Source organism: Vipera berus (genome assembly GCF_964194415.1).
Source record: "Vipera berus genome assembly, chromosome: Z".
NCBI lineage: Eukaryota > Metazoa > Chordata > Lepidosauria > Squamata > Viperidae > Vipera > Vipera berus.
The window spans coordinates 96,484,020-96,500,613 of NC_138205.1; the positions used below are offsets into that span (position 1 = coordinate 96,484,020).

Below are 16,594 nucleotides of genomic sequence, written 5' to 3' on the forward strand. Positions count from 1 at the left end.
CATTTTAAGGAGTATTATGAAGAGAAATATTGAACAGTTACTTCTTTAAAGGCAAGAATTGTGCCTAAGTTTGTGAAGCTGAGTATTTTTTACCTAACAATTCAGCTATAATTCTTTACAAACTAATGTGTTAAAAGTTTATTATTGCTAATTAAAATTTGAATTTCAATATCACATTTATGGTTTATACTACTCTTTTATTTGTACAGATCTAAAGGGGACATCCTAACACAGTTGGAGTTAAATTTATACTAATAATATTTGAAGAGGGAAGAAAATATGTATTCAGCAGTGAGCTTATCTTTCATATTACTTGCCATTTCATCCAATTTTGCAATAGCAATCAAAAAGGAAAAGCGAATACCCCAAACCCTCTCTAGAGGTATGATGATTTCATTCTGTTTCTAAATTTCTAAACAGGCTAATTATAAAATAAATTGTGACTCGATTTTCTGAAAACTGTTTTGTAACTAATATTGGGCTAGAATACAGTGGGATGATACTTCTGACCATCAAACTCTACAATTTTTTTTAAAAAAATTAAAGTACCAATCTTTTTGCACACACAGGTGCATTTTAGTGCACATGCCCTTAGAGAAATGAGCTATGAATATAAGGTACAGTCATTTATATTTGTTTTAATATAGAAAATCTGTGATTTGTATAAAGATTTTGTATAAAGAAATTATGTTTAACACATTTCAAGATGTTATGGTATAGGGTTTTCTGTTATGTTTCCTATGTGGTATAGGGTTTTCTGCCTGAGCAGGGGGTTGGTCTAGATGACCTCCAAGGTCTCTTCCAACATCATCATCATCATTATTATTATTATTATTATTATTATTATTATTATTATTATTATTATTATTATTATTATTATTATTATTATTATTATTATTATTATTATTATTATTATTATTATTATTATTAATTTGCACCATCAGCCAGATGTTCAGACTGGATCTGGCATTTTTGTCTATCTAGAGAGTCCTTACCAAGGACCTGGGATAGGCAGATGTGGATGTTTGATGGTATTACAGATATCGTCACAGGATGAAAGCAGTTCCTAGTAAGGCCGCCTTTTGCAATTGACTAATGGCGAATTTGTCAATTCCAATGGTGTTCAGGTGGTGCTCCAGGTGCTTTGGGATTGCATCCAAGGTGCCTATTACTATTGGTACTACCTTTGCTTGCCTTTGCCACAGTCTTTCTATTTCTATTTGTAGGCCTTTGTATTTTGTTATCTTCTCCAGTTTTTTCTTGTCTATTCTGTCTCCAGGCACTGCCACGTCCACTATCCAGACTTTTTTGTGTTTCTTATTGACAATTGCTAAGTCCAGGGTGTTATGTTGCAGGTGCTTGTCTGTTTGAATTCTGAAGTCCCAGAGCAGTTTAACTTTATCATTTTCCATGACTTTATTTATTTTATGATCCCACCAGTTCTTGCTTACAGGCAAATGATGCTTCTTGCAGATCTTCCAATGCACCATTGTTGTTACTTTGTCATGCTGCTGCTTGTAGTCAGTCTGTGCGATCTTCTTGCAGCAGCTTACCAGGTGGTCCACTGTTTCTTCATCTTCTTTGCATAGGTGGCACTTACTATCTGTTGCTGTCTTCTCAATTTTGACCTTGTATGCATTTGTCCTTAAGGCTTGGTCTTGTGCAGCCAGAATTAGTCCCTCAGTCTCTTTCTTCAACTTTCTTGCTCTTAGCCATTGCCAGGTCTTGTTATTATCTGCTTTCCCAGCTATTTTTTTTAATGTACTGGCCATGTAGTGCTTTGTCTTCCCATGCCTGTTCTTCATTTGGTCTTTCTTGTAGGCCAGTTTGGTCAGTAAGCCTTCCTGATATACTAATTTCAGTGCATCTTCATCATTGTCCTTCAGATATTCTTCCAAAGCCATTTTTTCTTCTTCAGCCATCTGATGTACTTGCAGCATTCCACGTCCACCTATTTGCCTTGGTAGATAGAGTCTGTCAATGTCACTGCATGGATGAAGGGCATGATTCATTGTCATTATTTTTCTGGTCTTCCTATCCATTGCTTTTAGTTCTGCTTGAGTCCAATCCACTATTCCAGCTGTGTATCTAATGATTGGAATTGCCCAGGTGTTGATTGCCTTCACGGTATTTCCTCCATTGAGTTTGGACTTTAAGATCTTCTTCACTCTCTTGATGTATTTACCTCTAATCTTTTTCTTGACTTCAATGTGCTTGAAGTTATCAGCTTGAAGGATACCCAAGTATTTGTAGTAATCTTCCTTATGCAGACTTTTAATGTTATTTTTGTGGGGCATCTTGATTCCTTCGGTTTTCACTATTTTTCCTTGTTTGAGAGCATGGCACATTTGTCCAAGTCAAACTCCATTGCAATATCTTGGCTATATATATATATGGACATTGTTCAGCAGCAATTCTATTTCAGATGATGTTTTTTCCATACAGCTTCAGATCATCCATGTAAAGGAGGTGGGATAGTCTGGCAGATGTTTTTGATGTTTGATAGCCATGTCCTGAGTTATTCAGTATTGTTGACAGAGGAAACAGTGCAATAACAAATAGTAGTGGTGATAATGAATCTCCTTAAAATATTCCTCTCTAGGTATTAACCTCTCCCAGTCTTTCACCATTGACCTGCAACTGTATCTTCCATTGTGCCATTGATCCTTGCACAAATTTTCTGATGTTTCTACTGACTCCTGTTATTTCTAGGTATTTGATTCTCCAGTCATGTAGCAGAAAGTCAAATGCCTTTTTGTAGTCAGTCCATGCCACATTCAGGTTAGTCTTCCTTTTCTTGCAGTTTTTCAAGATCATTTTGTCTATTAGGAGTTGATCTTTTCTTCCTCTGCTATTGGGGTGGTTTTCGTTCTGTTCGTGTGGAAAGAGATTGTTTTCAACTAGATGCTGTTGTACTGCATCAGCTACCACACCAATTAGCAATTTGAAAGTTGTTGGTAACCAGGTAATTGGCCTGTAGTTGCCTGGTGTTTCCTCTTTTGCTGGATTTTTCATTATTAGGTAGGTTTTCCCAGTTGTTAGCCACTTGTCAGTTTCTCCTCCTTGTAGTATATTATTGAACTGCTTGGCAATAAGTGGGTATATAACATTTAGATGTTTCAACCAAAACCCATGCAGTTCATCTTCATCTGGTGCTGACCAATTTTTGATTTTTCTTGCTCTTTTTTCTACCATTTTTGTTGTTATTACTAGTTCTTTCATTCACTGTTGTGACTACTGCCTGTGGATGGCCTTCGGTTAGGCCGAAACAGGAAATAAAGATTTGTCCCATGTTTGGGGCCTAGCAAGGTAATCTAAATAGTTAACAAGCATTTTATATATATATTCATTGCAGTTTCTCCATTGATGGATTGGTAGAAATGTTTCTGATTGGATTGAAATTGGAGGTTCTGCCTATAATTTGCACTTCGAGCTTCGTATCTACTGATTTTCCTGGCTATAGCTGTTATTTTCTGCTTTATTATTTCCAGTGCTTCCTTGATCTTCCTTGTTTCTAAGTGTTTTTTCTTGATTAGGTATTCTTTGTTCTTTGTTTTTCAGCTTCTTTCCTTTCATCTGTTCTAGCTTGCTTGCATGTGATCTTAACTTGCTGATCTTATTTTCTTATTATTATTCTCCTAGGATGGGGAGATGATATCACTTGGGTACAAACATATGAAGAAGGCCTCTATCAGGCAAAACAAAGGTAAAAATAATTTTAAATCTTTCAGGGGGAAATAGAATATTTCATTTTTTCCTGCTCTTATGAATGGAATACTTGTAGCTTGTCAGTAGCTTTTAGTTAATTACTAACAGATGCTGTATTATTCAATGTATTTATCTCATATGATAGAAAAAGCATGTTTCCTAATACTTATTTTCTTTTTGAGAAAAGTAATAAGCCACTGATGGTTATTCACCATTTGGAGGATTGCCAATATTGTCGAGGTAAGTCAAACCAATTTGATTTAAAGTAAAGATCTGGGGAATGCATATACAAACACATATCACTCATCTGTATTCTTTTATTGTAGTATATTTAAGACTGAAACTCAGTCTATAAGTCATATTGCTCCATATGATAAAGGAAAAATAGTTGGAAGAAACTGCAAGTTTCTAATTAGAATCTTATTTTTTTTTATTGAAAAGTTTTACAATACATTTTTTTAACAAAACAAAACCCCTCCCAACCCCCTCCCCTCTCCCCAACCCTCCCCAACTGCTCCCTCCCTTCCCCCTCCCCCCTCCCCGACAGGGTATAAAAATACAAACAATCATAGTCTACCTTATGCAAACAACAATAAACTATTAAATCTATCGCACTTTAACTCTTATAAAATAACTACAAGCAATATAAATATCACATCAATACTTATTCAAATGCTAAATGAAACTTTTTAGTCCCATATTTATTCTGGATATAATCAATCCATCTTCTCCACTCCACAATATATCTCTGTTGCGACTGGTCTTTCAAGTACGCTGAGATCTTTGCCATTTCCGCCAGGTTGGAAACTTTTAAAGTCCATTCTTCTATAGTCGGCAGTTCTTCCTTCTTCCAATATTGCCCTACTAAAAGTCTCGCTGCCGTAATTAAATTCAAGATCAGCTTAGTGTCCACAACAGTAGTATCAGTAATAATACCCAGTAAAAACAGTTGCGGACAAAACTTTATCCTTTTCTTAAATATCTTTTGCATGTTCCACCAAATTTTAATCCAAAAAGCTTTAACCTTTTTACAGGTCCACCATATATGAAAATACGTTGCATCTTCACCACCACACCTCCAACATTTGGGCTGGCAGTTCGGATACATACTAGCTAATTTTTTAGGATCTAAATGCCACCTATAAAACATTTTATAAAAGTTCTCTCTTAAGTTTTGAGCTTGCGTAAATTTTACATTTCTCACCCAAATCTTTTCCCAAGTATCCATTGTAATGACTTCTTGAAAATTCTGAGCCCACTTTATCATACAGTCTTTAACAAGTTCTGTCTCTGAATCAATTTCTATCAATGCAAGATATATCCTTTTAATATGTGCTTGACCTTGATCTCTAATTTGCTTTACCAGATTTTCATCAGTCATTGAAAAACCAATTTTCTGGTCTTCTTTCCACCTGGCCTGTAATTGCCCATACTGAAACCAAGTTTGTACAATCTTTTCTTCTCTTAAAATATTATACGGCTTTAAATGCCATACATTCCTTTCCAAACTTAAAATTCCCTTATATGTAGTCACATCATGTTTAAACCCAACACTTATATTTTCTATTGCGTGTTTCGGTATTGCCCATATAGGTATCTTGTAATTTAACTTCTGTCTATACTTTTTCCAAACTCGCAACAGAGCATGTCTTAAAATATGTACCTTGAACACATTATCCACCTTCTTATCATACAATAAATATGCATTCCAAGCAAATAACAAATCATGGCCTTCAAGATTTAATAATCTCACTTGTGTTAAATTAATCCAATCACTTATCGCTGACAAAGCAGCAGCTTCATAGTATAGTTTAAGATTAGGCATTTTAAGACCACCTCTCTCACGCGTATCCTGCATAATCTTAAATTTAACTCGTGGCCTTTTCCCTGCCCAGACAAATTTATTAATACCCTTTTGCCATTCCTCCAAGTTTGAATCCTTTTTAAGAATAGGTATCATTTGAAATAAAAATAAAAATTTTGGCAAAACATTCATTTTCACTGCTGCAATTCTTCCCAATAAAGATAATTGTAATTTTTTCCAGCTATCCAATTCTTTTTGAACTTTTCCCCATAACTTTTCATAATTATTTTTATATAACTTTACATTTGAGGGTAACAAATATATCCCCAAATATTTAACCCTTTTAACAATTTCAAATCCCGTTAGCTCTTCTAAAACAGCCTTTTGTGATACTGTCATATTCTTAGACAACATTTTAGTTTTTTGTATGTTAACCTTGAATCCAGAAACTTTCCCATATTGCATTATTATCTCCATCAGTTCTACAACTGAATCTTCAGGCTGAGTTACCATAACAACCAGATCGTCTGCAAATGCCCTCAATCTGTAATCTTGATCTCTTATTTCAATTCCCCTAATTTTTTCCGAGTCCCGTATTTTAATCAATACTATCTCCAATGTTAAAACAAATAATAAAGGTGACAACGGGCACCCCTGCCTTGTACCCTTTTCAATGTTACATACTTCCGTCAAACTATTATTAACTATTATGCGGGCTGTTTGCTTTTGATATAATGCCCTGATTGGTTGTAAAAATTTATCCCCAAAGTTCATTTTATCTAATACTTTCAACAAAAATTGCCAGTCCAATTGATCAAAGGCTTTTTCAGCATCCAAGAAGATCAACGCTGCAGGGATCTGATTGTTTCTTTCCAAAAATTCCAACAAATCAACTATATGCCTCACATTATTCTTCATTTGTCTACCACTTATAAACCCAGTTTGGTCACCATGAATTACTTGTTGCAATACCCTCATTAATCTGTTAGCTAAAACCTTAGCAAATATCTTGTAGTCCGTATTCAAAAGTGATATTGGCCTATAATTTTTTGCTTGGGTGACATCCTGGTCTTCCTTCGGAATCAAAGAAATAAAAGCAGTTTTCCAAGACGAGGGCACCCCTCCTCCCATTTGAATTGTCTGAAACAATTCCCCTAATGGCTTTACCATCTCTAACTGTAAATTTTTGTAATACACAGCAGTCAATCCATCCGTACCTGGCGCCTTACCCACTTTCAATTGTTTAATTGATGAAAAAATTTCTTCCTCAGTTATCAATTGATTCATCTCTTCCTTTTGTTCTTGTGTAAGAACAGGAATATTAGCGTTCATCAAATATTCATCAATATCTGCCTCACTAATCTTATCTCTAGCATATGACTTAGAGTAAAAATCAACAAAAGTCTTCTTAATAAGACTCTGCTGATACACTACCTTACCCTTATGTTCTATTCTATCTATATTAGAAGCCCTTTGCTTCTTCCTTAACAAATAAGCTAACCATCTACCTGGTTTATTGGTATTGCAAAAAGTATTATGTCTAACATACCGTAAGTTAGTTGCCACTTGATCAGCCATCAACTTGTCAAACTGTCCCCTTAATAATTTAATTACCTCTTTAATCTTCACATCCTATGGATTCAAAATTAAAGCCTTTTCTTTTTCCTTAATTTCATTCTCTAATTCCTTCCTCCTGAATTCCAGATTGCGTCTATATTTGTTATTCAAATATATTAATACACCTCTCTCTGGTGCTATAGGCTGGTGCTTTATTTTGCCGTATGCCAACTTTATATTTATTTATTATTAAAATAATATGTTTAAAAACTCAGTTGGGGCTATGAGCCTGGTAGGCACCAGGGGACAACAGGCATATTATTAATGACTATCAGCACCATTTTATTAATCACTGAATTAAAAGTGATTTTAATTTACAAATTATGTCTTCCAGATATATGCTGGTATAAATAGATCTCATTTTCAAAATTAAATTCTTTTAAGCAAAATCCCTTTACATTTATGAAGAAATCTCAATTACACATAATTCTGCTAAATGTAAATATATATTAGCTCAAGCAATTAATAAAGCAAAATATATAAGATGCCTCTTCTAATACATATTTCCCTTGTTCAACCAAAGCTAAAAATGTGCAAGGTAGATTACATTAACAAACATGAAGTTATCTTAAGTACTGACAAAATACATTCTATATGGTTCTGTTTTTCTCATGTAATCAAAGACAGCTATATAGGTGTACAGCTGTGTAACATTTATCTCTGAAGAATTCACTGAGAATAATGCCCTCAATATCAATTTTAAAAGAAACCCTTCAAGGCGACAGATTTATTTAAATTGTAGGTAGTCTCCCTCATCTTGTCATTGATGCTAAGCAATATTATCACTGCTGGCAAAGAAGTCCTTACAACAACCATCTCTCACTTGAACAACTTCCAGTTCAATGGACTGCAAAGAATTGATGTAACATGTCAGTATAGAAAATGTCAGACATCCACTCTAAAAAAACTTGCATCTTATCTCTCTTTAAAATAACAATTGTATTTCATTTTCTGCAGCATTAAAGAAGGTCTTTGCAGGAAGTCAAGAAATACAGGAGATGTGCCAGAATGATTTCATCATGCTCAACCTCATGGTACAAAAATTTAGATATAGATATAAATTAAGTAGTATTTGAAAGTAATTAGATAAAGACATGGGTGATCTTTACTCTTTAGTGAGGTTTTAAGACAATTTAATAACTATGCCAATTTAAAGATTTTCTTTTGACAGCATGAAACAACTGATAAGAACTTATCACCTGATGGACAGTATGTGCCTCGAATCATGTTTGTAGGTATGTATTAGGCATAATCATAACTATGGCCCTGACCTGGTGCTTCACCTCTGTAAAATACAGCTTTTATTGGTTACTGGGGCCAGATAAATGTTTCTTTTCTGAGAAATGCTACTTGCTTCTGTACAGCAGCTGAAATACAAAGTGGAATTTCAGTCTACTAATATTTTTATAAAGATGATAGAGAGTTGAAAGAAATCAGTCCATTCTATGGAAGTGTGCATGTAGAATCATGGGATAATGAATGGATGTCCCAGTTCAACTTTTCCTGACTTGATGCCATTCAGATGTGCTAGGACTTCAGCTTTTAGACTATTAAGCCAACATGGCCCTTACTCTGTTGGTTTGCACTTCTGGAATTTTATTTTTGAGTAGCATTCCAAAGTGAGATTAAATCCGTCCTTAATCAAAGTCTTAGTCTTTCTCAGATAATTTATTTATTTATTTATTTTATTACATTTATATACCGCCCTTTCCCGAAGGACTCAGGGCGGTTTACAGGGTGATTAAAAAACCAAAATACAAAAGTTAAAAACAAATTTTAAAAGAAATTATATGTGTCCCTGTCTAAATAAAACCCCAGTTAAAATAAGATTAATCCTCAGCCTGGGCCAGAGAGCTCGAAGAGCCAGGTCTTCAGGCCCCGGCGGAATGAACGGAGGTCGGGGGCAGTCCTCAGCTCCACTGGCAGCTGGTTCCAAAGGGCAGGCGCCCCCACTGAGAAGGCCCTATCCCTGGGTGTTACCCGCCGGCAATCTCTTACCGGTGGCACCCTGAGAAGACCCTCCTTGTGGGAGCGCACTGGACGAAGGGAACTTGATGCCGGCAGCAGGTGTTCCCTCAGATATCCCGGACCCAAGCCATTTAGGGCTTTATAGGTCATCACCAGCACCTTGAATCTCACCCGGAGGGCAACCGGAAGCCAATGCAGCTCGCGGAGTAGAGGTGTTACATGGGAGTATCGGGAAACCCCCATCACAACTCGCGCGGCCGCATTCTGCACCAGCTGAAGCCTCCGAGTGGTCTTCAAGGGCAGCCCCATGTAGAGAGCGTTGCAGTAGTCTAAACGGGAGGTCACGAGCGCATGAGTGACTGTGCGTAGGGCATCTCGGTCCAGATAGGGTCGCAACTGGCGCACCAGGCGAACCTGGGCAAAAGCCCCCCTGGTCACGGCTCCTATATGGTCTTCAAAATTGAGTCGTGAATCCAGGAGGACGCCCAAGTTGCGAGCCCTATCAACGGGGGGTAACACCTCACCCCCCCATCATTAGAGATGGAATAGTCTGGTTGACCCGAGATGCCAATATGCACAGCCACTCAGTCTTGGCAGGATTGAGATGAAGCCTGTTTCTCCCCATCCAGACCTGGACCGCCTCCAGGCACCGGGACATCACGGCGAGGGCATCGCTGGGTTGGTTCGGGGTGGAAAGAAAAAGTTGGGTATCATCAGCGTACTGATGATACCCCACCCCGAAACCACGAATGATCTCACCCAGCGGCTTCATATAGATGTTGAACAGGAGGGGCGAGAGAACCGACCCCTGAGGAACTCCACAAATGAGAGGCCTCGGGGCGGAACTCTGCCCTCCCATCAACACAGACTGCGAACGGCCCAGGAGATAGGAGGAGAACCACCGTAAAACGGTGCCTCCCACTCCCAACCCCCTGAGATGCCGCAGTAGGATACCATGGTCGATGGTATCAAAAGCCGCTGACAGATCTAATAGGACCAGGACAGAGGAACAACCCCTGTCCCGAGCCCGCCAGAGATCATTCACCAGCACGACCAATGCCGTCTCCGTGCTGTATCCGGGCCTGAAACCCGATTGGTACGGGTCCAGATAATCAGTTTCCTCCAGGAACAGAGGAAGCTGATGCGCCACCATAATGAACATTTCCAACCTGCCTTATTTCAGTCTTGTATAATTTTCAATAGAAATGAGGAAATTATCATTGTTACTTGATAATGCACTTTGAATGTATATCTGATTCTTTTACATTTTTCATTTGAAATGCATGAATATCATTAAATTAGTGAAAAGCATCTCTTTGAAAGCTGATTGGTGCTTATGTATTAGTATGACTTGACTAAAATTGCAATAAATTTTTATTGCTTTTCCAGATCCTTCTCTCACAGTAAGGGCTGATATCATTGGAAGATACTCAAATCGATTGTATACTTATGAACCTCAAGATTTATCTGTGTGTAAGTTTTTCCTCACTGGGTTGCATTCAGAATACTTACAGGACTGTTTTCCCAAAAGTATACTAATTGCATGGAGGATATAAGTAGCACTGCTAGGCTTGCTAAGATGCATATAAAAAGTTTAATTCAGTATCACATCAAAATAATGAAAGGCATATAAACTAGATATTTTGGACTTCATTTCCATCAGTTTCAAAAAACAGAGACTGGGGAACGTGGCAGAGCCACTGCAGTGCTTATATTGAGTGCTATTGTTAGATACGATTACTTCAGCTTTGAATGTTATTATTTATTAATGATGTTTTTATTTTATTTTTTTATTTTTTTTAATTCCATTTATATCCCGCCCTTCTCCGAAGACTCAGGGCGGCTTACAAGCTTAGCAGTAGCCTTCATTCTATGTATATGCCTGCTTATTAGGGCTTTCACACACACACCCCAAGCGGCATTATTACAAAGTCAGCTTAATTGCCCCCAACAATCTGGGTCCTCATTTTACCTACCTCGGAAGGATGGAAGGCTGAGTCAACCTTGAACCTTTATGTGTTATAATTGTTATATTGCTCTTTTTTCTTGCTTTTTTATTTACTTTAATTGTTTGCAAGCTGCCCAGAATCATAAATATGAGATGGATATCTATATAAATTTGAAAAACAAACAAACTTAACCAATAGCAAGAACTGAAAGGCACTAAACTCAAGCCCAGGGTGTCAAACTGCCAGCCTGAAGGCCAGATGCATTATAGTAAAACTGTGCCCACCCCATTGCCGGCAATGGCAAAAAAAAACGTGATACATCGCAACACGTCACATGACGTTGCGAGTTTGACATCCCTTCTCAAGCCCATCAATCCTAAATGTTGTTTCATAGTTTAGCCAAGTCCCATCAGGCTCCCTGAAAAATGCATAAAAAGAAACAAAGATGATACCATCAAAAGGTTCTAGCACCATGCAAAGTATTGATGTTCAAGGATACAATTTTCTTGCTGTCAAAATCAAGGAGACACTTGGACAGATCTCCCATTCTTTGCAGTGACCTTTGCACAGCTTGTGGAAACAGAACAGTGGAGGCAGAACAAACTGGATCTGTTGAGTGCAAGAAGGGCTTTTTACATGAATTGGTACTTGATTGGGTTGGGCTCATAGATTTGGGGGATGATTTTTTTTTTGTCTTGCTCTACTGTGCAAAGAAAGTACAGCTGGTGTCCAAGGGTCATAAAAACAAGGCAGGAAAAGATAACTAAAACTGGTTAGAAGGCAAGATTTCAATTAGTCACTCATACAGATTATTACATCAGCAAGGAGGCAATAAAAAGTGGAGTAGACAGAAATTGATAACGCATCCATATGTTTTACAATAAGAGGCTCCCATGTTTTAATATCATGGTTTAGGGCATGTTTGGGTTTGAGGCACATTTAATTTTTAAAAATATGTTCTAAGATATGCAGGATTTTTAAATTTGTTTTTGTATGCAGCCCTGCATGAAATTACAAAAAATAGTTCTGATCCAAAAATACGTTTAAACGGATCAATTAGAAAGTTAGTGAACTGAGAAAAATCAAATCTAGATCTAGATAATTATCCCAAAGTGGGTAAGGCCCAATTTTCTATAGAATTAAACTGACCATATCCAATCAGCCATGCTCCATGATTATAGAAACCAAGGTAATTGTTTTGCCTACTTAGTTCTCAGAACTGCAGAAAAAGAAGACTTAAAAGAGCAAGATTATCCATTGGACAACTCACCACCAAGTCCTAGCAGTACCAAATTTACTTCCTAGAACCCAATTGCGTAAAGCAGGGGTAGGCAACCTCGGTTCTTTTATGACTCATGGACTTCAACTCCCAGAATTCCTGAGTCAGCTGACTCAGGAATTCTGGGAGTTGAAGTCCATGAGTCATAAAAGAGCTGAGGTTGCCTACCCCTGGCCCAAAGGGTCAAAAGAGCACCTTTTATTGTCTACCTGGACCCTAAGAATACAGTAGCGATTTAATAAATCTCTTTGCTAAAGGGAAATAAGTTCTTTCTAGGGAGACAGAGTCTCCATAAATGGTAATTTTGACTAGTTAGTAAGATTGTGTGCTGCTAGAACCACCAATACAGTAATTTTATTGGGTTATTGACTGACTGGATTTAAGCATGTTGGCTTACGGGTCTGCTCTACCATTAATAGAGTTAGCTGGGTACCTTTAGTGTCAAATGCTGAAGTGGGAAAGCAATAGAAGCATTTAGCAAGGCAGAAAATAAACAATAAAATAAAAAAATAAAATTCAAATATAGAAATTAAAACCAAATATTTAGCAAGTGATGTACTTTGATTGCCTTTCTAAATAAAAAGGTACAGGAGGCAAGCACATCTCTTAGAGATTGCATCCTTAATCTAGGAGCAATCACTGGAAACTATGCCCAGCAAGTAACTGGCATCCCAACAGAGATATTTCAGCTTAAGAATTGTATGATCCCCAGAGCTTGAAATTCTTAGCAGCCTAACAGCCAACTTTTAAACTCCCGGCATTACTTGTTTGAATAAGCTCTTCCTTCAGCCAAATCTATCTATTAGGGGTGGCAATGCTACCTTTTTAGATCATTTGCTGCCTTCAGATGTACAGTGCTTTTTTTCTAAAAAAAAAAAAGTGCTGGAACTCACACACGTCATACAACCTGCCTTGCCTACCCTACAAGGTTCCATCCAAAAAAGGTGCCAGAACTCCATTCTGGGCGTTCTATGACAAAAAAGCCCTGGATGTAATAGAAGCTATCATAATAATAGTAAAGTTGGAAGTGACATTGGAGGTCATCCAGTCCAACCTCCTGCTCAGGTAGGAAACCCTATACCATTTCAGACAAATGGCTGTCCAGTCTCTTCTTAAAAACTTCCAGTGTTGGAGCATTCACAGCTTCTGGAGGCAGGTTGTTCCACTGGTTAATTGTCCTAACTGTCAGGAAGTTTCTCCTTAATTCTAGGTTGCTTCTCTCCTTGATTAGTTTCCATCTGTTGCTTCTTTTCCTGCCTTTGGGCGCTTTGGAGAATAGCTTGACTCTCTCTTCTTTGTGGCAGCCCCTGAGATATTGGAACATGCTATCATGTCATCCCTAGTCCTTCTCTTCATTAAACTAGACATACCCAATTCCAGCAACCGTTCCTTAAACATTTTAGCCTCCAGTCCCCTAATCATCTTTGTTGCTCTTCTCTGTACTCTTTCTAGAGTCTCAACATATTTTTTACATCGTGGTGACCAAAATTGGATGCAGTATTCCAAGTGTGGCCTTACCAAGGCATTGTAAAGTGGTATTAATACTTCACGTGATCTTGATTCTATGTTAATGCAGCCTAGCACTGTGTTGGCTTTTTTGGCAGCTGCAGCACATGGCTGGCTCATATGTAAGTGATTGTCCACTAGGACTCTGAGATTCCTCTCACAGTTACTACTATTGAGCAAGGTACCCCCTATATTATACCTGTGCATTTGGTTTTTCTTGCCTAAATGTAGAACCTTACTTTTTTCACCGCTGAATTTCATTTTGTTAGATAGTGCCCAGTGTTCGAGTCTGTCCAGATCCTCCTGTATCTTAAGCTTGTCTTCTGGAGTGTTGGCTATTCCTGCCAGCTTGGTGTCGTCTCCAAATTTGATGAGTTCCCCATCTATCCCCTCATCCAAATCATTGATGAAGTTGTTGAAGAGCACTTGGCCCAGAACAGAGCCCTGGGGCACCCCACTACAAACTTCCCCCCATGTAGATGCGGTTCCATTGAGGACCGCATGCTGAGTATAGCCGGTCAGCCAGCTACAAATCTATCATTGGATCTATCATTCTCTCCTTTTCTTGAATTGTAATGCCTACAAATCACTTTATTATCTTTTTTTTCAGTAATTGAGAATATGAAGAAAGCATTGCATCTCATTCAGACTGAATTGTAAATGAATGCTGTATTAATGATCACAACAGAAAAAAGAAATGTGGACCAAGAAAAATCATTTACCAAAGTTGTTCAGTTCTCTTCTCCCTCTTTGGAATGTCATCTACGAACTTTGGAAGTTCATTTCACATCTGCTAAAAAATAATAATAATGGCTGTAATAATATAAGAATTCAGTGACAAAAACATTTGATGTTCATCAAGATACTTCTCTCCTTGAGATTTTATATAGCAGTGAAAAAGAAATACCCCAGGACATTTCTTCACATACTGAAAAATTTCTTTTATGCTAAGGATACAAGTACATAGGTTTAATGAAGAAATTGTGTTTATTGCCTTTCTAAATATATGCATCAGTTTATACTGCATTAGTGCAGTTTATACTACATTAATGAAGGCCACTACAAAACTCAGCAAACAAGTTCTTTTCTGTATATATTGTTGCTAGAGCTAGAGATGCTTCTGTTCCATATATCTCCTGAATTCATAGTCCCCTTATACTTTTACTTATAGAAGTCCAAATGGAATAGTAATTCCTTGTGAATCAATATAATATAGCAATTAAGGGGTTGAATTGAGACTTGGAAAACATGGATAAAATCCCCATTTAACCATAGAGTTTATTGAATTAGAGCTAGACTTGGGCTGTATTGCTCAGCCCTACTTATTTCACTGGGACATAGTGAGGATGATGTGAGGGGTGACTATATTTGTGATGCCTTAACCTCCTTAGGGAAATATGAACAGCAATGCTATTGGTTCGAACTCTCCGTTTTGCAATACTGTATAGAAAAATGCTATAGGATAGGGGAAAAAGTAGTCATTTGCTAGAATGCAAGAACGAATTGATTCTTCATCAAGTTCCATGGGAAGGACTCATTAATAAGCAACTTACATTTAAAGCTCTGAATATGTTGCAAATGACTGAATGAGCTGCACAAAGTTTCAAAGAAGAAATAAAAAAAACCTGCAGTCAACTTCTTCACTTGCTACTTTTTTGTCTCATATTTTCAAATTCTGTACAGGGTTCTTTCAGTATGAATAAAACATTGCCAATGGCATATGTGCTCTAGTAAAAGAAATGTATCCAGCCTTCTGTTCCCAGCCAAACCAAATGCCCATGGAAATAACTCTTGTATCCCAGCAATTGGCATCAAGATGTACTCTATTTCTGTTGCTATTGCTATTAATAATATATGGCTATGCCTATCAATCATGATAGAGACTTGGATATGAACCTGAAACTGCATTGGTCACTACATAGATGGATGACTTTGGCAGGTTTGGGTTAGGGGAATTTTGACCCTCCTAGGTCTCTTGACAGCTTTTAATATCTCTTTGTACAGGGCTGCTATATAGATGAGAAATAGCCTTCCTCATCTATGTGCCCTCAAGGAATTACAGTTCTCAGAATTCCTGTTCAGTATGCACAGCAGAAACATTTCCAACATTTCTGGAAAGTATCACATTGGAAAAAGTTAATAGCATTAAGTTCTGCATTCCCAGCTCACCACCACTGAGTGGCATCATATGCGCATCGAGTGTATTTCAAGCTAAGATTACTGTAGAAAAGGCATTACACCTAATTATTTTTTTTAGGCAAAAGCAACAAAATGATTGGATTTATTCAATCATTTCTCTTGCCTCCAGCCTGTTTATACTTATATTACTATGCTAGCTGCTTTATTGTTCATTGTTCTAACTTTTTTCTTCCAATCAGTACCTGAACCCACATGAAGCAAATACTGAGGCTTTACAAACTAAGCCTCTCAGTTTTGCATTCCGAAGATTAACACTAAATAAATATAAAGGCAAGGTAGGGAGCAGGCCTGAGATGAAGGATGAGATAGTAGCTGACTGTTACTTTAGTGCTAGCCATGGGATAGTAAGGTCCACCGCTCTTAAGGGAAGATGCTGGCTTAGCTCTTTTCAACACTTAGCCATTGGTGTTTCCCCCCTCCCCTCAGCTTCCACAATCACCCTTTTCTTATGGTAAAGCTGATCCTGAAAACAGAAGGAACAAAAAGAACTTGAAATGCAATGTCAAAATAAGTTGTAATATGAATAGATTATTCATGTGTATCTCTGTCTCTATGTGTATTTTG

At 37.5% G+C, this 16,594-nt stretch overlaps 1 protein-coding gene across 1 annotated transcript; it reads left to right on the forward strand.

The window, feature by feature from the left end:
- Positions 1–279: 279 nt before the first annotated feature.
- AGR3 (anterior gradient 3, protein disulphide isomerase family member) lies at positions 280–14,491 on the forward strand (the record flags this gene model as incomplete). The annotated part of the gene is made up of 7 exons (XM_081346259.1): positions 280–382; positions 3,643–3,706; positions 3,896–3,948; positions 8,087–8,163; positions 8,301–8,364; positions 10,487–10,570; positions 14,442–14,491. 7 exons carry the CDS (start codon positions 280–282, stop codon positions 14,489–14,491), a joined length of 495 nt encoding a protein of 164 aa, XP_081202385.1.
- Between the last annotated feature and the right edge of the window lie 2,103 nt (positions 14,492–16,594).